The following is a 23989-nucleotide window of genomic DNA, read 5'->3' on the forward strand; positions in this document are numbered from 1 at the left end:
TCTTACTGTAGTGTATAGTCTAAGAAAATAATGACCATTAAATTCTATATCTGTTTTCTCCATTTGGGGATCAAACACTGTTAACAATAAACTAGAAATCATTTTGAGATAAATACTCATAGTTGGGTTGAGAAGATCCCCTGGAGAAGGGAATGGCAATTCCATTCACATATTCTTTACTGGAAAATTCCATGGACAGAGGAGCTTGGCAGGCTACAGTCCATGGGGTCGCAAAGAGTCAGATACAACTGAGTGACTAACACTTTCACGCTTCATTCATGTAGGACAATAATAAACACATTTAACTACCTTAGGCAGGGGCTTTGCAGGCTTGCAGTGCAGTCCTCCGACAAATTCAGTATTAGGTAAGTAAGGCTGAGGAAATTCAAAATCCCAGTAACTTCGAAACAACCACATGTCAGCTTTCCCCATGATCTCACATAGTGTGGTAGGTTTTCCTGAATAAAAATGAAGGATAAGAGAGGGAAAGGAATCTGATATGTTAAATGAGAGATATATCTTCACCTAATTTTCTAAGTAAATTCTTAAAGACCAATACCGAGCCTATGCAACCCAGGTTAAATCAATTGAATCAGTTAAATCAGTTGAAAAACTTTTACCCTGAAGAGTACACATAGTCAGATTATGAATAAGTAAACACATATGGGCTTCTTTAGTGGCTCAGCTGGTAGTGAATCTGCCTGAAATGCTGGAGACCTGGGTTCGATCCCTGGGTAGTGAACATCCCCTTGAGAAGGGAAAGGCTTATAGTATTCTGTATTCTGTATTCATTCTAGTATTCTGGTCTGGAGAATTCCATGGACTGTATAGTCCAAGGGGTCACAAAGAATCCAACAGGACTGAGTGACTTTCATTTTCACTTTCAGACACAGATTTAAGTATGGAGCAAAGCCAAAAACCTGTTGCTTTCTCTCTGTCAATGGAGTCTTTCATCTTGATCTAAGTCTGAGCCCACTCAGGTGCTCCTGTAAGTACAAGAAACTTAGGTAGCGATTCTTAGCCTTCTATGGTAGAGTCACACCTTCTTCTCTGGAATTCCAATTTATCTCATCCTCATTGCTCCAAAAGCCTCTGATTATGTTGAAAAACAACTTGTGTTTTGCCCATCTTTTTTTCTATTATTTTCAAGTGTGTTGTCACAACTAATTACATCCTGAATACTTTTAATGCAATTCTTAAAATGATTGTCTCCTTTGCTATAGTAAATGAAATTTCCTATTTTACAAGATTTTCTCCTCTTTGGTGAAAATATTGCACTGCATAATAATCTCTGGTGGTGAAATAGTTTCTATTTTATAGAGAATCTTACCCAGAGTTTTGGTGTCCTTTTGAAATATGTGCTCTGTGTCACTGATGGGAGGAAATAATAGCCATCTGGTTTCTCACTTCATGGCTTTGTGACTATTCTCCTTGATGTTCTAAGTGTGCTAAAGTTTTTATTAGAAAAATATAAGGGATTTTGTTCTCCTAGGAAGATCTATCTGCAATTAGAGATCAAGGCAAATTTCAGCAAATGAGGGCCTTGACTCTGGTGATTACAATATCCAGTTTCATACTCAGCACATATCTTTTGGAAAATGTGTGCACGTTTTATGGTTTTTTGTTTTTTTTTTTTTACTTTTCTCTAACTTTTGAGTTAAAATACATTGAAATTAATTGTTAACTGGTATATTTCTGTCTGGTAGAAATTATCATTTCCCAAATTATGATTTTATTGCCCTATAGGATTTTTTTGGACCATTTTTGTGTCTAACCTAGTGCTCTTATCCTAAAATTCCTTTACCCCTGAAGAGGTTTATAAATAGTTTCTCAATTTTTTTTAATGAATGTTTTCTTATTTTCTCATCAATTATTTGAACATAACTATGACATGTTTTAATGAATAATTTTATAAATTATTTATTAATTTATAATTATATATAAATTTATATTCATTGCAGCCAAAAATTAAAAGACACTTACTCCTTGGAAGAAAAGTTATGACCTACCTAGATAGCATATTCAAAACCAGAGACATTACTTTGCCAACAAGGGCCTGTCTAGTCAAGGCTATGGTTTTTCCGGTGGTCATGTATGGATGTGAGAATTGGACTGTGAAGAAAGCTGAGCACCGAAGAATCGATACTTTTGAACTGTGGTGTTGGAGAACACTCTTGAGAGTCCCTTGGACTGCAAGGAGATCAATCAAGTCAATTCTAAAGGAAATCAATCCTGACTATTCATTGGAAGGACTGATGCTGAAGCTGAAACTCCAATACTTCGGCCACCTGATGTGAAGAACTGACTCACTGGAAATGAACCTGATGTTGGGCAAGACTGAAGGCAGGAGAAGAAGAGGATGACAGAGAATGAGATGGTTGGATGGCCTCACTGACTCAATGGACATGAGTTTGAGTAGGCTAAGGGAGTTGGTGATGTACAGGGAAGCCTGGCAAGCTGCTATCCATGGGGTTTCAAAGAATCGGACATGACTGAGCGACTGAACTGAACTGAAAGTATAAGGAAAAATGAACTAGTTGAACTAATTCCAAATAACAGCCACTGCACACTTCACAGTAAGAGAAATGATCAACAAAACAAGAAGGCAGCCTATGAAAACAGAAAAAGTATTTGCAAACCATATGTCTGTGTAGGTGTGGTTATTGTTGTTGTTCAATCATTCGTTCATGTCCTACATTTTGCAGTGCCATGGACTGCAGCAATTCAGGCTTTCCTATCCTTCACCATCTCCCGGAGCCTGCTCAAACTCATGTCCACTGAGACAGTAGTTCCATCCAAACAGCTGATCCTCTGTCATCCCCATTTCCTCCTGCCTTAAATCCTGCCCAGCCTCAGGATCTTTTCTAGTAAGATGGCTCTTTATATCAACTGGCCAAAATTTTGGTGCTTCAGCTTCAGCATCAATCCTTCCAATGAATATTAAGGATTGATTTCCTTTAGGATTGACTGGTTTGATCTCCTTGCAGTCTAAGGGACTCTCAAGAGGCTTCTCCAACACCACAGTTTAAAAGCATCAGTTCTTCAGTGCTCGGCCTTCTTTATGGTCCAACTGTTGCATCAACAAAAAAACTACTGGTTCAAACCATAGCTTTGACTATATGGACCTTTGTTGCCTAAGTAATGTCTCTGCTTTTTAATATGCTGTCTAGTTTGTAATAGCTTTTCTTCCAATGTGTAAGGATCTTTTAATTTCATGTCTGCAGTCATCATTTGCAGTGATTTTGGAGCCCAAGAAAACAGTCTCTCACTGTTTCCATTGCTTCCCCATCTTTTTCTATGAAGTGATGGGACTGGATGCCATGATATTCATTTTTTGAATGTTGCGTTAAACCAATTTTTCACTCTCCTCTTTCACTTTCATCAAGTGTCTCTGTTGTTCCTCTTCACTTTCTGCCATAATGGTGGTGTCATCTGCATATCTGAGGTTATTGGTATCTCTCTTGGCAATCTAGATTCCAGTTTGTGCTTCATCTATCCTGGCATTTTGCATGATGTACTCTGCATATAAGTTAAATAAGCAAGAAGTGATTATACCTGATATACGTCAGCCTTGACTTATATCTTTCCCAATTTGGAACCAGTCTGTTGTTCCAGGTCCAGTTCTTACTCTTGCTTTTGACCTTCATACAAGCTTTGCAGGAATTAGGTAAGGTGGTCTGGTATTCCTATTTCTTGAAGAATTTTTCCATTATTTTGTAATCCACACAGTCAAAGGCTTTGGCACAGTCAATAAAGTAGAAGTAGATGTTTTTCTGGAACTCTCTTTCTTTTTCTGTGATCCAACATATGATGGCAATTGATCTCTGGTTCCTTGGCCTTTTCTAAATCCAGCTTGAACATCTGGTATTTCTCAGTTCATGCAGTGTTGCAGCCTGGCTTTGAGAATATTCAGCATTACTTTGCTAGTGTGTGAGATGAGTGCAATTTTGCGGTAGTTTAAACGTTCTTTGGCATTACTTTTCTTTGGGATTGCAATGAAACCTGATCTTATGCAGTCCTGTTGTCACTGCTGAGTTTTCCAAATTTGCTGGCTTATTGAGTGCAGCACTTTCACAGCATCATCTTATCGGACTTGAAATAGCTCAACCAGAATTTCATCACCTCCACTAGCTTTGTTCATAGTGATGTTTCCTAAGGCCCACTTAACTTTGGACTCCAGGTTGTCTGGCTCTTTGTGAATGATCACAACATCATAGTTATCTGGGTCATGAAGATCTTTTTTGTATAGTTCTCTCATGTATTCTTGCCACCTCTTCCTAATTTCTTCTGTTATGTCCATACCATTTCTGTTCTTTATTGTGCCCATCTTTGCATGAAATATTCCCTTAGCATCTCTAATTTTCTTGAAGGGATCTCTAGTCTTTTCCATTCTAATTTTTTCCTCTATTTCTTTGCATTTGTCACTTAAGAAGGCTTTCTTATCTCTATTTGCTATTCTTTGGAACTCTGCGTTCAGATGGATATAGCTTTCCTTTTCTCTTTTTCCTTTAGCTTCTCTTCTTTTCTCAGCTAATTGTTAGGACTCCTCAGATGTTTTGACTTTTGTATTTCTTTTTGTTAGGGATAGTCTTGATCACTGCCTCCTGTACAATGTCATGAACCTCTGTCCATAATTCTTCAAGCACTCTATCAGATCTCATTCCTTAAACCTATTTGTCATTTACACTGTATAATCATATGGGATTTGACTTAGGTCATACCTGAATGGTCTAGAGGTTTTCCCTATTTTCTTCAATTAAAGTCTGAATTAGGCAATAAGGAGTTCATGGTCTGTGCCACAGTCAGCTCCCGATATTGTTTTTGCTGACTGTATTCTCAGTCTTTGATTCCAAAGAATATAACCAATCTGATTCCAGTGTTGAACATCTGGTTATGTCCATGCATAGAGTCTTCTCTTGTGCTAATGAGGAGGGTGTTTGCTTGAGCAGTTACTTCTCTTGACTAAACTCTGTTAGCCTTTTCCCTGCTTCATTTTACTCCATGTCCAAGTTCGTTTGTTACTCCAGGTATCTCTTAACCTCCTGCTTTTGCCCTCCAGTCCCCTATGATGAAAAGGACATCAACAAACAAGACAAAAGAGCAAAAGGTCATGTGTTCATCTTCTGTGTGAACTCCAAAGTTGCAACTAGCTGCTAAACAACCATGGACAGGAGAATGTTGGAGTCCACCAGAAAAAAGATATCCCAATTCCAAGGGCAAAGGAGAAGCCCAAGAGAGACGGTAGGAGGGGCAAAAATTGTATTTAGAATCAAGCCCCATAACTTGCCAGAGATATTTGGAGGACTCAAGCAAAATCTTGTGCCCACCGAGACCCAGACGTCCCTGCCACAGAGACTGAGCCAGACTTGCCTTTGATTGTTTGAGTGTCTCGTGCACAGGTACGGGTCAGCAGTGGCTTGCTGTGGGAACAGGGACTGACTGCAGCAAACCTGGATTACCCAGTGTGTGGCATGAGCCTCATGGAGGAGGTCGCCATTAGCCCCACCATAGAGCCACTGAGCACATGACATACAAACTGCAGAACAATTATGAAAAAGAAATTCTCACACTGGTAAGAAAGTTCTAGGACCCAGAACACATTTTCCAACCTGGGAATCCAGCAAATCCAACTGAGAACCCCCAGGAAATTTGACTTTGGAGGCCGTGGGAGACTGAGCCAGACTTGCCTTTGAGTGTTCAGGAGTCTCTGGTGGAGGCAAGGGTTGAAAGTTTTGCCTCAGGCTAAACAACAGGGAAGGAACCCAGCCACACCTATCAGCAGAAAATTGGATTAAAGATTCACTGAACATGGTCCCTCCCATTAGGAAAAATTCAGTTTCCCCCACAGACAGTCTCTCCCATCAGGAAACTTCCACAGGCCTCTTATCCTTTTCATCAGAGGGCAGACAGAATGAAAATCACAGTCACAGAAAACTAATCACAATGATCACATGGACCACAGCCTTGTCTAACTCAGTGAAACTGTGAGCCATGCCTTGTAGGGCCTCCCAAGACTAACGGGTCACGGCGGAAAGTTCTGACAAAACCTGGTACACTGGAGAAGACAATGCCAAATCTCTTCAGTATTCTTGCCTTGAGAACCCCACAAACAGTATGAAAAGGCAAAAAGATATGACACTGAAAGATGAAATCTGTAGGTCGGTAGATGCCCAATATGCTACTGGAGAAGAGTGGAGAAATAACTCCAGATATAATGAAGAGATGGAGCAAAAGCAAAAATAATGCCCAGGTGTAGATGTGACTGGTGATGTAAGTAAAGTCCGATGCTGTAAGAAGAATATTGCACAGGAACTTGGAATGTTCGGTCCATGAATCAGCATAAATTGGAAGTAATCAAAAAGGCAATAGCAAGAGTGAATATAGAGATTTTAGGAATCAGTGAACTAAAATGAACTGGAATGTGTGAATTTAATTCAGCTGACCATTATGTCTACTACCATGGGCAAGAATCACTTAGAAGAAATGGGAGGGTCCCTTATAGTCAAGAAAGGAGTGTGAAATGGAGTACTTGGGTCCAGTCTCAAAAATGACAGAAGTAGAAATTAGAAGTTCTCAAATAAATATTATCTGTATTTATGCATAGTGATAGATATTATGGAAAGATAATATTAATATGCGATAGGTATTATAATATGTGATAGATATTATGCGATATAGATATTATGTGATAGATATTATGTGATAATATAGATGTCACATAGATAATATGTGATAGATATTATAGTGATAATTTATAGATATTAAATAGTGATAGATAATATGGAGAGATAATATTAATATCTATAATATTATAGATATTATTTGGTGATTATTTCACAATAGGTACAAATATCTAATCATCTTGTTGTATACCTGTGTTGAAACAAAATTATTTTAAGTCTGGGGAAGCAAAATTTTGCATAAAAATTTCTCTACCAGTTGAGCCACTGCCCGGCACTCCCTATTTTAGTGTGCAATGTGCTTCTGCATTATACATTAACTAGATCCCCTCAGAAGACACAGGGAAGTTTACTCTACAAAAAAAAATTCCATCCTGGCACCAGCAAGGTAACTCATTATAAGCTAACATTCTTTCCTTAATCTTTTAAGGGGTCACAATGACCCACTACTCATTTTTTAGGACTACATAAACTGGCAATATAATGTTCTGATGTATAACACTTTCAAGAATAACCCCTTCCCTCAAAAACGTATATGATAGTTCTTTAATTTCTAATGGGCAGAGCATTCCTCAGAGCTTCCTGACAGATTTTCTCCAGGGTTATAATCCTCATATTGGCTCAAATGAAATCTTCCATACTATTCTAGGTTAACTATTGACTAATTTTTTGTCACCATCTGAAGCTAATACAATGCTGCATGTTAGTAATACCTTAAAAAATCTAACTAAATAATACATGAAATGTACTGCTTTCTATAAGATAATTTGCCTTTTATGCAAAATTTCCTTACCATAATCATGTAAACATAATAAAAAATAAATTATTCAAAAGCAAAATATAAAGGGTAAATGGGCTTGTTCAAATAGAGAAAAAATTTATGCTCAGGGTCAAAAGTCACTAGTTGACATCTAATGACCTCTAACCTTAAATAGAACAACAAGAACAAAACACTGAAGTGAGGTAAAAATCTAGAAACATGGTCCTATAGGAAAAAGTCTTCTTTCATTTTTACACTTTTGAAAACAAGACCAAATGAAACCAAACTACATTATTTTCTAGTTTCATGCTCATCACATTGCAAACCTTGTCATAAATTAACCATTCCTTCATAAAACACAAATATAAAGCCTTAGGAAGAGCAAGTTAATCAGGAAGAAAACAGGTTGTGAAACAGGAGAGGCAAGAACACAGAGTAGTCCAAGGTTATGGAAATTAAGCACACTGTCAGATTTGGGTTTTCCAGACACTCCAAAAACTTAAACTTAAATATAGAGAATATTCCTTCTTGGATATATATCAGGGTTCCCCTGGTGGCTCAGATGGTAAAGAATCAATCTGAAATACAGGAGACCCGGGTTCGATCTGTGGGTTGGGAAGATCCCCTAGAAGAGGGAATTTTATGATCCAATCATATAACACAAAACCAAAAAAAAAAAAGAGAGAGAGAGTGTTATTAATTTTTACATTCAAAACAGTGTAGTCACCCTAAAATACCATTTGTAAGTTTCATACAGTTAGATAAATGTTTACAATATTTATAGAATATAAGAATATTTATTATATCCATATTATTCTTACCTAAAACCTTGCTGTAATATTCATCCCATTCTGGAAATATATAATATGAATATATCATGTCACTCACTGTATACAGTAACCAGTTCTCCAGCCTCTGTCTAAAAGTCATCTTGTCTGTCAGTCTTGATGTGACACCAGGAACATATGAAGAAGGCATAGGAAGCCCAGCACACAATCTTTCAATGGCATTCCCATAGAAAAACCGAAAAGTGAATATAAATGGAATATTCAGGAGTTCAGCCACCAATTCCCCACAAAAACTTAAAGGGTCAGCAATACAGACATCAAACTTGGCTGCCTGTAGCCTGCTGAGTAACTCCTTGTTTGTGATAGCACTGTCACACACTCTTTTGTTTGTTAATAAAAATTTTTTGACTAAGTCTGCCAGTTTTATTTGCATTTCCCACCATGAGAGTTTTGGCAGTTCAAAAATTTCTTCATAGAGCATGCTATTGAACTCTTCCATGAAAGTTTCTTCAGTTACTGAAAGCTGGAGGATCTCCACATGATAGGGAACCTTGGTATGATCAATCAGAAGATTTTGTGAAGGTACCAGGACAGTTATCTCATGCCCATGAATGTGAAGCTCTTCTAGAATAAATTGTAAATTAATCCAGTGACTAAAATCCACAGGCCATACAAGAACTTTGCCCGTCCTCCCGGAGTCAAGGAGACATAGATGCAGCATGAAAAGGATGCAGAAACCTTTCACAGTCTTCATGGTTAACTCTTGCTTGAATTAAATCTTAAACCAAATGCATGAAACTCACAATCCAAAGATCTCTCCTTAACAATCTCTATCAGTTTATAGTAGGTTGGACTGAACTTTGAAGTGTGCACTTTGTATTATGGATTAAAATGGAAAGCAACTGCTTTGAAGTGATTTAAAAAAAAAAAAAAAAAAAACCTTGATAAAACACAATACATTGAGTTAGGAAATATATACTCAGGCTTAAACACAAATCCATAATAATTTCTAAGTAATATTTGAAAACCCAAAATTATGTGATTTCATATTCTATTAAGGCTAGATTATTTGGATTGTTTTTCCTGGTTTTATTTTTGTGCTCATTTGAACAAGAAGATCTCTGTAGTATTTCTTTTACTGATAACTCTTCTAGATATTTTAGGTACAGAAGAGATCATCACTTATTGCCAGAAATAAGCACACTTTAAGAGATGTTAAGGCAAGGAGATTTATTTTATTTTTAATTTTATATTGGATTATAGTTGATTAACAATGTGTTAGTTTCAGGTGTACAGCAAAGTGATTCAGTTATACATGTACATATATCTGCTCTTTTCAAAATTCTTTTCACATTTACATTGCTACACAATATTGAGCAGAATTTCCTCTGCTATATATATAGTAAGTTCTTGTTGATTTAACTATTTGAAATATAGTGGTCTATATCTGCTAATCCCTTCTGTAACCTTAAGTTTGTTTTTAGTGTGTAAGTCTGTTTTTGTTTTGTAAATAAGGTTTTTGTTTTTTGTGTTTTTTGTTTTTTGTTTTTTGTTTTTTGCACATATAAGCAATGTGGTACTTATCTTTCTCTGTATTCCTTATTCACTTAGTATGATAACTTCCACATCTATCTGTGTTGCTGCAATATTTTGAAGATTAATCCCTGTCTATTTCTTCATCTGTAAATGTTTTTTTTCCCACTCCAAAGGTTGCCTTCCTATTTTGATCATGTTCCATTTTGTTGTGCAACAGCTTTTGAGTTTAATTTGATCCCACTTGTTAGTTTTGTTTTCATTTCCAATACTCTTGGAAATGGATCAAAAAAATATATATCATTGTGATTTATTCAAAGAATGTTTTGGTGTTTGGTCTTACATTTAGGTCTTTAATCCATTTTGAGTTAACTTTTGTGTATGGTGTTAAATTGTGTTCTATTTTCGTTCCTTTACATGTATCTTTCCAGTTTTCCCAGCACCACCTATTGAAGATCCTGGTTTTTTATCCACAGTTAGAGATTGATGATAGGTCTGTGGGTTTATTTCTGGACTTTCTATACTGTTCCAGTGATCTATATCTGTTTTGTGCCAGTACCATACTGTCTTGATGACTATAGCTTTATAGTGTTGTCTGGGCAAGCTTATTTCTCCATCTCTTTTTTTCTTTCTCAAAATTGCTTTCATCATTCAGGGTCTTTTGTGTCTCCTTAATTTTTTTCTTTAATTGTGATAGTTTATGAAAACTTCCATTGGTAATTTGGTAGGGATTACTTTGAATCTGCAGATTGCCTTGAATACTATAGAAATTTTGATAATATTGATTCTTCCAATTCCAGACTATGGTATGTCTTTCCATGCAAAGAGTTTCATTGGGAAAGACCCTGGGAAAGATTGAGGGTTGGAGGAGAAGGGTACAACAGAGGATGAGATGGTTGGATGACATCACCAGCTAAATGAACATGGGTTTGGGTGAACTCCAGGAGTTGGTGATGGACAGGGAGGCCTGGCGTGCTGAGCTTCATGGGGTCACAAAGAGTCGGACATGACTGAGCGACTGAACTGAACTAGGTTTTTCATAGCTTTTCTTCTGAGGAGCAAGTGTCTTTTAATTTTATGTATACAGTCACCATCCACAGTGATTTTAGAAGACAAGAAAGCACTGTTTCCACTTTTCCACCTTCTATTTGCCATGAAATGATGGGACCAGATGCCATGATTTTCTTTTTTTTTTTTTAAATGCTCAGCTTTAAGCCAGCTTTCCCCTCTTTTACCCTCATCAAAAGGCTATTTAGTTCCTTTTTACTTTCTGTCATTAGAGAGGTATCAACTGTGTATCACCTGAGGTTGACATTTCTGCAGCAATCTCAATTCCTACTTGTGATTCATCCAGACCAGCATTTCACATGATGCACTCTGCATACAGTTAAATAAACAGAATGACAATATACAGCCTTATTGTACTTAAGTTATTTTAAAAGAGTGGATATTAAATTCCAGTCATTTACTTTGGTCTATCATACCAATAACCATGCAAACATACAAGAGTCAGCTAGTTCTCTGAAGCCAAGAAGTGTTACAGTACAAATGAAGTACTATCATTATTAATATCCAAATGAAGGATAATCTTCAAATGAGAAACACCACCAACACACACAAAAACAATGTTTTGTATTCCAAAAGGGACAAAGTCTAATGTGGAATAATATGGAAGGAAATTGACGGTGTAAAATGTGCTTTACAGCAGAGTAGAAACCCTAACAGACTTCAATATTCCTTACTGGCAAAGAAGCTCTGTCTAGAGTGTGTTCTGCATTAGTTCTTGTATACTTCTTTTAGAGAATATGAAATAATTATTGATTATTGAACCCTAAATTATGTTATATATTTAAGAAACATTCAACCTGATCAGTATGGAAATAGAATAAATCATTATGTTCCTGAGGCCTCAAACAGCATCTCAACTGGTTGAACTAAAAGCAATGAATAAAATAAAGCACTAAGTCTTTAATGGTAACAATTTCCATATGTTTATTCATCTGTTGTATCTTTGTAAAGAATAGATTATTTTAAACCTTAATTCTGAATCATGTGGCATATTTTTGGAGTGAGTCTTTGATCTTTAACATGATAAGTTGAAGAATAGAAAAGTGCACCAACGACCCAGAGGGATGGTATGGGGAGGGAGGAGGGAGGAGGGTTCAGGATGGGGAACACATGTATACCTGTGGTGGATTCATTTTGATATTTGGCAAAACTAATACAATTATGTAAAGTTTAAAAATAAAATAAAATTAATAATAGAACAACAACAACAACAAAAAAGAAACAAACAAAAAAAAAGAAAACAAAACAAAACAAAAAAAACAGAAGAATAGGAGAGAAATCTTTCCAAATCAGTGGCTGGATTATTCAGATAGACTCTGTCAAGGTTTCTAGTTCAACTGTCAAAAAAAAAAAAAAGAAAAACTATTCTCTCTTTTTCTTCTTTGCAGTCTTATCAAACTTCCAGTAACAAAACAGGCAACATTTAGTGACCAGGAATACAACAGTTGCCACGCAAGCTAGCAGGAAGCCAATCACATCCAAAGAGTGGTACTGGAACCAGTTGAGGTCATGGAAAGCTGGTCGAAGGTGCTTGGCTCCTTTGTGGCGCATGACAAACTCAACCCAGAAGACTGCTCGGTCCAGGGGTTTCACAGGCTGATCATGGTGAATTCTTGATAACTTCATAGCATTCTCTTTATAGCTAAAATTGAATAAATAAATAGCAACTTGAAAAGTTCGTTAAGGACATGATATACCTAAAGCAGTTATATATTATAAAAATATATTGTGTAATTAATTATATGATAAATTGTGTCATAAATGATATCACCAAGAATATGAAAATCATAGGAAATTTTGTTTCCTCTTGAGATATTTCTAGATGTGATGGCTCATCAGTTTGAATGTGTTGGATGCTTTATAGTCTCAGTAATTATGGGAAGTGGGAGAGAAACTAATTTCCAGTTGGAAATAGCATTCTGAAAGTACAGAACTAGGAATGATGATTAGAATGTGTAGCTTGAGAATACAGAATTTTGATCTAACTTGCTGAGTGTGGTATTGGGAACATGATAGTGACAGGAAGCAGCATGGAGGGGAAGGTCTATGAAAGAGGAACCCTTTCCCCACTCCTTCACTCTTCCCCAGGTTTGGGCTGGAGTGTCAGTGTTAACAAGACTTCAGCAGTAACAGGAAATGGTTTCAGTCTGTGATCTTCATGGTCCTGACATGTCAGATGAAAGCAAAAAAAGCTTCATGCGACCCTCTGGGCAAGAAGTAGGGCCTGAGACTGAATAGATGCTGGCATTTTTGCTTCAGGCTAAAGAGGGCTGGGAGAAGGCAATGGCACCCCACTCCAGTAGTCTTGCCTGGAAAATCCCATGGATGGAACCTGGAAGGCTGCAGTGCATGGGGTCTCTGAAGGTCGGACACAACTGAGCAACTTCACGTTCACTTTTCACTTTCATGCATTGGAGAAGGAAATGGCAACCCACTCCAGTGTTCTTGCCTGGAGAATCCCAGGGACGGGGGAGCCTGGTGGGCTGCCATCTATGGGGTCGCACAGAGTCGGACACGACTGAAGTGACTTAGCAGCAGCAGCAAAGAGGGCTGTGTGTTGAAAACCAGAAACATTACTCTGCCAAAAAAGGTCTGAATAGTCAAGGCTATGATCTTCCTAAGGTAAAATGCCAAATAACTAATGCCTTCAACTGTGGTGCTAGAGAAGACTCCTGAAAGTCCCTTGGATAGCAAGGAGATCAAACCAGTCAATCATAAGGGAGATCAATCCTGAATATTCACTGGAAGTACTGATGTTGAAGTTGAAGCTCCTGTATTTTGGTGATCTGATAACAAACAACTCATTGGAAAAGTATATGATACTGGGAAAGATTGAGGATAGAAGGAGAAGAGGGCATCAGAGGATGAGACGGTTGGATGGCAACACTGAAAATGAACATGAACTTGGGCAAACTCTGGGGGATGGTGAGGAACAGAGAGCCCCGTTATGCTGCAGTTCATGGGGTTGCAAAGAGTAGACACAACTGGGTGACTGAACAACAACAATAACAGAGGGCTGCACATGCAGTAGTGAGATGGAAGGATGGCAACGCATAGAACACTACCCCTTCTAACTTCTGTCAAGGAACAGAAGACCCCACCAGGATTTGGCTGAAGGCTTTGAATGGCTGACTTAGAAGCAAGATTTCCTTGGGTTTGTGAAGGAGGAAGTTATTTACCCACACCAAAGTGCAATCATCATTGACAGAGAATGCAGAACATTAAATTGTAGAAAATCATGGGAAAGTATGTAAAAAGTTTTGAGGAAAAGAACTATACACCATAAAAAAATAAACAAAGCCCTGTTGCCCTTTCATTAAAAAAAAAAAAAAAAATAGGTAGACCTTTCCTAATACACAGGAATTTAAGGAAAGAGTACTTTTGAATATATCTCAGGAAAACAAATAATCGTGACAGAATTTCCAAGACAGATACAGAAACATAATATTTATCAGATAAAAAAATCAATAAAATAAATAGATGTACTCTATTAGGACATAAACTGCATCATTAAGTACATATAAATATGAAATTAATGCTAAATGATATTGGAAATTGTGGTCATGGACAAGATTAGTATATTGTAATCTTTGATAACATTGCATTGATAATATAGCAAAAAAAATAAGATGTGATGTTAAGAGACACTGATGGAACCTGGTGTTGTTTTAAAGAGTAAAGTAAGTCAGAAAGAGAAAAAAGAATATCGTATATTAATATTGTAACCTAGAAAAAAAAAAATAGTACTGATAACCCCATTTGTAGGGTAGGAATAGAAATACAGATGTAGAGAACAGATTTGTGGACACAGCAGGAGTAGAACCCAGTTGGATGAATTGAGTGAATAGTCCTAACATATATACACTATCATGTGTAAAGTAGACAGGCAGTTAGAAGTTGCTGTATACCACAGGCAGCTCAGCCTGGTGCTCTGGGTCTTCCTAGGTGGCACAGTGGTAAAGAATCTGCAGGAGAAGCACAGACACACGTTTCATCCCTGGTTCAGGGAGATCCTCAGGAGGAAAAAATAGCAAACCACTCCAGCATTCTGCACTGGAAAATCCTACTAACAGAGGAGCCTAGCAGGCAACAGTTGATGGGGTCAAAAAGACGTGGACACCTTAGAGATTGCCACAAAAACAGAGAGGGGTGGGATGGGATGCAGGTCAGAGACAGGCATATATATATATTTAGCATGATTCAGGTTGTACTTGAGAAGGGAATGGCAAACCACTTCAGCATTCTGCTTTGAGAAACCCATAAACAGTATGAAAAGGCAAAACAATATAACACCGAAAGATGAACCCTCCCCAGGTCTGTAGGTGTCCAATATGTGACTGAAGAAGTCAGAGAAACAGCCCCAAAAGGAATGAAGAGGCTGACCCATAGTGAAAATGACAGCTATTTGTGGATATCTCTGGTGTTGAAAGGGAGTACGTCAAGGCTGTATATTGTCACCCTACTTATTTAACTTATATGCAGAGTACATCATGAGAAACACTGGGCTGGAAGAAGCACAAGCTGGAGTCAAGATCGCCAGGAAAAATACCAATAACCTCAGATATGCAGATGACACCACCCTTATGGCAGAAAGTGAAGAACTAAAGAACCTCTTGATGAAAGTGAAAGAGGAGACTGAAAAAGTTGGCTTAAAACTCAACATTCAGAAAATGACGATCATGGCATCTGGTCCCATCACTTTATGGGAAATAGATGGGAAAACAGTGGAAACAGTGGCAGACTTTATTTTTCTGGGCTCCAAAATCACTGCAGATGGTGATTGCAGCCATGAAATTAAAAGACGCTTACTCCTTGGAAGGAAAGTTATGACCAACCTAGATAGCATATTCAAAAGCAGAGACATTACTTTGCCAACAAAGGTCCATCTAGTCAAGGCTATGGAGAAGGCAATGGCAACCCACTCCAGTACTCTTGCCTGGAAAATCCCATCAGGGGCCTGATGGGCTGCAGTCCATGGGGTCGCTAGGAGTCGGACATGACTGAGTGACTTCACTTTCACTTTTCACTTTGATGCATTGGAGAAGGAAATGGCAACCCACTCCAGTGTTCTTGCCTGGAGAATCCAAGGGATGGGGGAGCCTGGTGGGCTGCCCTCTATGGGGTCGCACAGAGTCGGACACCACTGAAGCAACTTAGCAGCAGCAGTCAAGGCTATGGTTTTTCCTATGGTCATGTATGGATGTGAGAGTTGGACTGTGAGGAAAGCTGAGTGCCAAAGAATTGATGCTTTTGAACTGTGGTGTTGGAGAAGACTCTTGAGAGTCCCTGGGAATGCAAGGAGATACAACCAGTCCATTCTAAAGGAGATTGGTCGTGGGTGTTCTTTGGAAGGAATGATGCTAAAGCTGAAACTCCAGTACTTTGGCCACCTCATGCGAAAAGTTGACTCGTTGGAAAAGACTCTGATGCTGGGAGAGATTGGGGGCAGGAGGAGAAGGGGACGTCAGAGGATGAGATGGTTGGATGGCATCACTGACTCAATGGACATGGGATTGGGTGGACTCAGGAAGTTGGTGATGCAGAGGGGGGCCTTGCGTGCTGCGATTCACAGAGTCGGACATGACTGAGCAACTGAACTTACCTGAACTGGTGGTGAAAGTAAAGTCCAATGCTGTAATGAACAATATTGCATAGGAACCTGGAATGTTAGGCCTACGAATCAAGGTAAATTGGAAGAGATCAAACAGGAGATGGCAAGCGTGACACTGACATTTTAGGAATCAGTGGACTAAAATGGACCGCAATAGATGAATTTAATTTAACTGACCATTACATCTACTACTGTGGGAAAGAATCACTTAGAGAAATACAGTAGCCCTCATAGTCAACAAAAGAGTTCAAAAAGCAAAACTTGGGTGCAATCTCAAAAATGACAGAAACATCTCTGTTGGTTTCAAGGCAAATCATTCAAAATCACAATAATCCAAGTATATGCCCCAACCAATGATGCCAAAGAAGCTGAATTTGATGACCTACAAGACTTTCTAGAACTAACACCAAACAAAAGATGTCCTTTTTACCATAAGGGACCAGCACGCAAAAGAAGGAAGGCAAGATACCAAAAGTAACAGGCAAAGTTGGCCTTGGAGTACAAAATGAAGCAGGGCAAAGACTAATAGAGTTTTGCCAAGAGAATACACACTGGTCATGGCAAACACCCTCTTCCAACAACACAAGATGACTTTACACATGGACATTACCAGATGGTCAATACTAAAGTCAGATTGATTAAATTCTTTGCAGCCAAAGATGGAGAAGCTCTATACAGTCAGCAAAAAACAAGACTGGGAGCTGACTGTGGCTCATATCTAAAACTTCTTATTGGCAAATTCAGACTTAAATTGAAGAGAGTAGGGAAAACCACTAGACAATTCAGGTATGACCTAAATCAAATCCCTTTTGATGATTATACAGAGGAAGTGACAATTAGAGTCAAGGGTTTAGATCTGATAGACCAAGTGCCTGAAGAACTATGGACAGAAATTCATAATATGGTACAGGAGGCCATGATTAAAACCATCCCCAGGAAATAGAAATGCAAACAAGCAAAATGGTAGTCTGAGGGGCCTTACAAATAGCTGAGAAAAGAAGAGAAGTGAAAGACAATGGAGAAAAGAAAAAATATATCCATCTGAATGCAGAGTTTCAAAGAATAACAAGGAGAGATAAGATAGCTTTCCTAAGTGATCAATGCAAAGATAGAAGAAAACAATAGAATGGTAAAGACTAGAGATCTCTTCAAGAAAATTAGAGTACCAAGGAAACATTTCATGCAAATATGAGCAAAATAAAGGCAGAAATTGTAGGAACCTAAGAGAAGACTCTTGAGAGTCCCTTGGACTGCAAGGAGATCCAATCAGACCATTCTGAAGGAGATCAGCCCTGGGATTTCTTTGGAAGGAATGATGCTAAAGCTGAAACTCCAGTACTTTGGCCACCTCATGCGAAGAGTTGACTCATTGGAAAAGACTCTGATGCTGGGAGGGATTGGGGGCAGGAGGAGAAGGGGACGACAGAGGATGAGATGGCTGGATGGCATCACTGACTCGATGGACATGAGTCTGAGTGAACTCCGGGAGTTGGTGATGGACAGGGAGGCCTGGCATGCTGCTATTCATGGGATCACAAAGAGTCAGACACGACTGAGTGACTGATCTGATCTGATCTGAACAGAAGCAAACGGTATTAAGAGGAGGTGGCAAGAATACACAAAAGTTTAGACAAAAAAGATCTTAATGAACCAGATAGCCACGATGGTGTGAACACTCATCTAGAGTCAGAAATCCTGGAGTGCAAAGTCAAATGTGTCTTAGGAAGCATTACTATGAACAGAGCTAGTGGAGGTGATGAAATTCCAGCTGAGCTATTTCTAATCCCAAGGAGGCTGGCATGCTACAGTCATTGGAGTCACAAAGAGTCAGACAATTTGAGTGACTAAGCATAGCACAAAAGATGATACTATTAAAGTTATGCACTTAATATGCCAGCAAACTTGGAAAACTCACCAGTGGTCACAGGACTAGAAAAGGTCAGTTTTCATTCCAATCCCAAAGAAATAAAATGCCAAAGAATGTTCAAACTACTGCAGAATTGTTCTCATCTCACATTCTACCAAAGTAATGCTCAAAATTCTCCAAGCTTGGCTTCAACAGTTTGTGAACTGAGAACTTCCAGATGCTCAAAGTGAATTTAGAAAAGGCAGAGGAATCAGAGATCAAATTGCCAACATCTGCTGGATCATAGAAAGAGCAAGGGAATTCCAGAAAAACATCAATTTCTGCTTCATTGACTACATTAAAGACTTTATTGTGTGAATCACAAGAAACTGTGGAAAATTCTTAAAGAGATGGAAATACCAGGTCACCATACCTGCCTCCTGCAAAACCTGTATGAAGCAACAGTTAGAACAAGACATGGAACAACAGACTGGTTTTAAACTGGGAAAGGAATATGTCAAACCTGTATATTGTAACCCTGCTTATTTAACTTGCATGCAGAGTACCTCATGAGAAATGCCAGGCTGGATGAAGCTCAAGGTGGAATCAAGAGTGCTAGGAGAAATAGCAAAAACCTCAGGTATGCAGATGACACCAGTCTTATGGCAGAAAGCAAAGAGGAACTAAAGATCATCTTGATGAAGATGAAGGAGGAGAGTGAGATAGCTGGCTTCAAACTCAACATTCAACAAGCGAAGATCATGGCATCCAGTCTCATCAGTTCAGTTCAGTAGCTCAGTTGTGTCTGACTCTGCAACCCCATGGACTGCAGTGTGCCAGGCTTCCCTGTCTATCGTCATATCCCACAACTTGCTCAAACTCATGTCCATCATGTCTGTGAATTCATCCAATCATCTCTTCCTCTGTCTTCCGCTTCTGCTCTTGAAGGGATTAACAATCAGCTGCCTGTTGGTCTGGCTAAGCCATAAGAAACACACCATGGGAAAAGAATAAAAGCAAAATATAGCAATACCATAATCTAAACAAAAGTACATCAGTTTATTAGTTGGGATCGTCATGGCCTAAACTAAGTAGAAACATAATGTGGACCTGGGAATGCAGGTTGGCACAAGTTCAGAACGCTGCTTGTGCATACACCAAGATGTTTTCCCAAGGCATATTTGGGTCTAAGACCTCCAGCTGGGGATATTCCTTGTACAAGAACATAACAAAGATAGTTCAAAGTAATCAATAAAATGAGAGATGTGACCAGGGACACAGGAGGCTGATTTTATAATGGCACAACAAATACTTTATGCATGCCAAGACACTAAATAAAAGTGATGTGACTCTGAGGAACAGGTGGCCAAAGTATTGGAGCTTTAGCTTCAGCATCAGTCATTCCAATGAAAATTCAGGACTAATTTCCCTTAGGACTGACTGCTTTGATCTCTTTGTAGTCCAAGTGACTCTCACCAGTCTTCTGCAACTCCACATTCAAAAGCATCAAATCTTCAGTTCTCAGCTCTCTTTATGGTCCAACTCTTCCATCCATACATGAAACTTCACTAGAAGGACCATGGCAAATAGTTGGGGAAACAATGGAAAGAGTGACCGACTTTATTTTGGGGAGCTCCAAAATCACTGTGGATATGACTGCAGCCATGAAATTAAAAGACGATTGCTCTTTGGAAGAAAATCTATGACAGAATTAGGTAGCATATTAAAAATCAGAGACATCACTTTGCCAACAAAGGTCCAACTAGTCAAAGCTAAATTTTTTTCCAGTAATCATATACAGATGTGAGAGGTGGACCATAAAGAAGGCTGAGCACTGAAAAAATTAAGCTTTTCATCTGTGGCATTGGAGAAGACTCTTGAAATTCCCTTGAACTGCAAGGAAATCAAACCAGTCAATCCTAAAGGAAGTCAATCCTGAATATTCATTAGAAGTATTGATGCAGAAGCTGAAGTTCCAGTACTTTGGCCACCTGATGGAGGAGCCAACTTGTCTGAAAAGACTCAGATTCTGAGAAAGACTGAAGGCAGGAGGAGAAGGGGGCAACAGTGGATGAGATGGTTGGAGGGTGTCACTGATTCAATGAACATGAGACCAAAGGCCTGGAAATAGTTTAGGATGGGGATGCCTGGTGTGGTGCAGTCCATGGGATTGCAGAGTCGGACACAACTGAGTGACTTAACAACAAAACGTTGTTGCATGGTAGAAACTAATGTAACATTTTAAATCGGTTATCTCCAATTAAAAAAACGTTAAACATAAAAGAGAGACACTGGTAAGTGACTTCATAGTGAAAAGTCATTCAATATTTAAAAAATTTAAATGTTTATATAATAATTTTAATCTCTAATGTCAATGCATGTTTATAGATTTACAGAAAATTTCTAGTAAGAATTTATCTGACATATAGTAACATTTGTCCAACACTGGGAAATATTTTAATTTTAATATAGTTTCTTTTTTCCAAAGAATATATTTGTTTTATTTATGTGAAACAGAGTTACATAATGTAATCCTTCATTATTGAGAATTTATTTATTTGTCTATGATCACAGCTAACTACCATGTTGTACAATGTTCCCAAGAACTTATTTATTTTATTACTCAAAGCCTGTTCCCTATTACTCAAAGCTTGTCTCTCTACTCTTTCAACTCCTAAACCCTGGAAAACACCAGTCTACTCTCTACTTCTATGAGTTTGAATTATTAGGCTGCATGTATACGTGATGCTAAATAATATTTGTCATTCACTGACTTACTTCACCTAGCACAATAACAAGTTTTCAAATGTGGAAGTATTTCTTTTGTCTTTTTTGTTAAATAATATTCCTTCACATCCATACACCACATTTTCTTTATCTATTCATTCATTTAAAGACACTAAGTTTTAATTCATACCTTGACTTTTGTGAATAATACAGCAATTAGCACTAGGGTGAAGCTATCAAATTGCCAGCATCTGTTTGATCATCGAAAAAGCAAGAGAGTTCCAGAAAATCACCTACTTCTCTTTTATTGACTATGCCAAAGCCTTTGACTGTGTGGACTACAAAAAACTCTGGAAATTCTTAAAGATATGGGAAAAACAGACCATCTAACCTCTTTAGAAATCTGTATGCAGGTCAGGAAGCAATGGTTAGAACTGGACATGAAACAACAAACTGGTTCCAAATGGGGAAAGGAGTATGTCAGGCTGTATATTGTCATCCTTATTTAATTTAACTTATATGCTCAGTACATCATGAGAAATGCTGGGCTGGATGAAGCACAGCTGGAATCAAGATTGCCAGGAGAAATATCAATAACCTCAGATATGTAGATGACACCAACCTTTTGGCAGAAAGTGAAGAACTAAAGAGCATCTTGATGAAAGTGAAACTTGAGAGTGAAAAAGTTTGCTTAAAGCTCAACATTCAGAAAACTAACATCATGGCATCCAGTCCCATCACTTCGTGGCAAATAGATGGGGAAACAGTGGAAACAGTGACAGACTATTTTTTGGGAATCCAAAATCACCACAGATGGTGATTGCAGCCATGAAATTAAAAGACGCTTGTGCCTTGGAAGAAAAGTTGTGACCAACCCAGACAGCATATTAAAAAGCAGAGACATTACTTTGCCAACGAAGTCCATCCAGTCAAAGCTATGATTTTTCTAGTAGTCATGTGTGGATGTGAGAGTTGAACTATAAAGAAAGCTTCACATGGAAGAATTGATGCTTTTGAGTTGTGGTGTTGGAGAAGACTCTTGAGAGTCCCTTGTTCTGCACGGAGATCCAACCAGTCCATCCTAAAGGAAATCAGTCCTGAATATTCATTGGAAGGACTGATGCTGATGCTGAAACTCCATTACTTTGGCCACCTGATACAAAGAACTAACTCACTGGAAAAGACCTTGATGCTGGGCAAGATTTAGGTAGGAGGAGAAGGGGACGACAGAGGATGAGATGGCTGCATGGCATCACCGACTCAATGGACTTGAGTTTGAGTAAACTCCAAGAGTTGGCAGTGGACAAAGAGGCTTGCTGTACTGCACTCCATGAGGTTGCAAAGAGTCTCATATGACTGAGCGACTGAACTGAACTGAACTGAAGATGTCTCATCCATATTCTGTGTTCATTTCTTTAGATATATAGCAGAAAGAGAGATCACTGGATAGTGGTGTAGTTCTACTGGTGATCTTTTGAAAAGCTTCCATACCGTTTTCCACAGTGGCTGCACCAATTTACATTCTCACCTGGAGTGCAGTGGAATTTTTCTTTTTCTAAATCCTCACCTCTTTATTTCAGTTCAGTTCAGTTCAGTCACTCAGTCGTGTCCGACTCTTTGTGACCCCATGTATCACAGCACACCAGGCCTCCCTGTCCATCACCAACTCTCAGAGTTCACTCAAACTCATGTCCATTGAGTCAGTGATGCCATGCATCCATGTCATCCTCTGACGTCCCCTTCTCCTCCTGTCCCCAATCCTTCCCAGCATCAGAGTCTTTTCCAATGAGTCAACTCTTCACATGAGGTGGCCAAAGTATTGGAGTTTCAGCTTGAGCCTCACTCCTTCCAATGAACACCCAGGACTGATCTCCTTTAGGACAGACTGGTTGGATCTCCTTGCACTCCCAGGGACTCTCAAGAGTCTTCTCCAACATCACAGTTCAAAAGCATCAATTCTTCTGAGCTCAGCTTTCTTCACAGTCCAACTTTCACATCCATACATGACCACAGGAAAAACCATAGCCTTGACTAGATGGACCTTTGTTGGCAAAGTAATATTATGCTATCTAGGTTGGTCATAACTTTCCTTCCAAGGAGTAAGCGTCTTTTAATTTCATGGCTGCAATCACCATCTGCAGTGATTTTGAAGCACAAAAAAATAAAATCAGCCACTGTTTCCACTGTTTCCCCATCTATTTCCCATGAAGTGATGGGACCAGATGCCATGATCTTCGTTTTCTGAATGTTGAGCTTTAAGCCAACTTTTTCACTCTCCACTTTCACTTTCATCAAGAGGCTTTTTAGTTCCTCTTCACTTTCTGCCATAAGGGTGGTGTCATCTGCATATCTGAGGTTATTGATACTTCTCCTGGCAATCTTGATTCCAGCTTGTTCGTCTTCCAGCCCAGCGTTTCTCATGATGTACTCTGCATAGAAGTTACATAAACAGGGTGACAATATACAGCCTTGACGTACTCCTTTTCCTATTTGGAACCAGTCTGTTGTTCCATGTCCAGTTCTAACTGTTGCTTCCTGACCTGCATATAGGTTTCTTAAGAGGCAGGTCAGGTGGTCTGGTATTCCCATCTCTTTCAGACTTTTCCACAGTTTATTGTGGTCCACACAGTCAAAGGCTTTAACATAGTCAATAAAGCAGAAATAGACGTTTCTCTGGAACTCTTTTGCTTTTTCCATGATACAGTGCATGTTGGCAATTTGATCTCTGGTTCCTCTGCCTTTTCTAAAACTAGCTTGAACATCTGGAAGTTCACGGTTCACATACTGCTGAAGCCTAGTTGGACAATTTTGAGCATTACTTTACTGGCATGTGAGATGAGTGCAACTGTGCGATAGTTTGAGCATTCTTTGGCATTGGCTTTCTTTGGGATTGGAATGAAAACTGACCTTTTCCAGTCCTGTGGCCACTGCTGAGTTTTCCAAATTTGCTGGCATATTGAGTGTGGCACTTTCACA

At 38.7% G+C, this 23989-nt stretch overlaps 2 protein-coding genes across 6 annotated transcripts in view; both read right to left on the minus strand.

Annotated features, from left to right (window-relative positions):
• LOC109560535 (UDP-glucuronosyltransferase 2C1-like) overlaps window positions 1–9081 on the minus strand; it is a 33309-nt gene extending 24228 nt beyond the window's left edge. For 2 of the 3 annotated variants that reach the window (XM_070791553.1, XM_019962855.2), the window contains exons 1-2: window positions 8262–9080; window positions 310–458 (exon numbers count right to left, since the gene is read on the minus strand). In XM_070791553.1, coding sequence (XP_070647654.1) covers window positions 310–458; window positions 8262–8982 — 870 coding nt within the window. In that variant the 5' untranslated portion in view covers window positions 8983–9080. Of the gene's footprint in view, window positions 1–309; window positions 459–8261 lie in introns of all 3 variants that reach the window. The other variant, XM_019962856.2, reaches the window with a different exon arrangement.
• A 2647-nt stretch (window positions 9082–11728) lies between these two features.
• Window positions 11729–23989, minus strand: part of LOC109560537 (UDP-glucuronosyltransferase 2C1-like) — a 39562-nt gene continuing 27301 nt past the window's right edge. The window contains exon 6 of one of the 3 annotated variants that reach the window (XM_070791551.1): window positions 11729–12471. In XM_070791551.1, coding sequence (XP_070647652.1) covers window positions 12192–12471 — 280 coding nt within the window. In that variant the 3' untranslated portion in view covers window positions 11729–12191. The remainder of the gene's footprint in view (window positions 12472–23989) is intronic. The other 2 variants (XR_011567213.1, XM_070791552.1) reach the window with 2 other exon arrangements.

This window comes from Bos indicus, chromosome 6 (assembly GCF_029378745.1).
Source record: "Bos indicus isolate NIAB-ARS_2022 breed Sahiwal x Tharparkar chromosome 6, NIAB-ARS_B.indTharparkar_mat_pri_1.0, whole genome shotgun sequence".
Taxonomy (NCBI): domain Eukaryota; kingdom Metazoa; phylum Chordata; class Mammalia; order Artiodactyla; family Bovidae; genus Bos; species Bos indicus.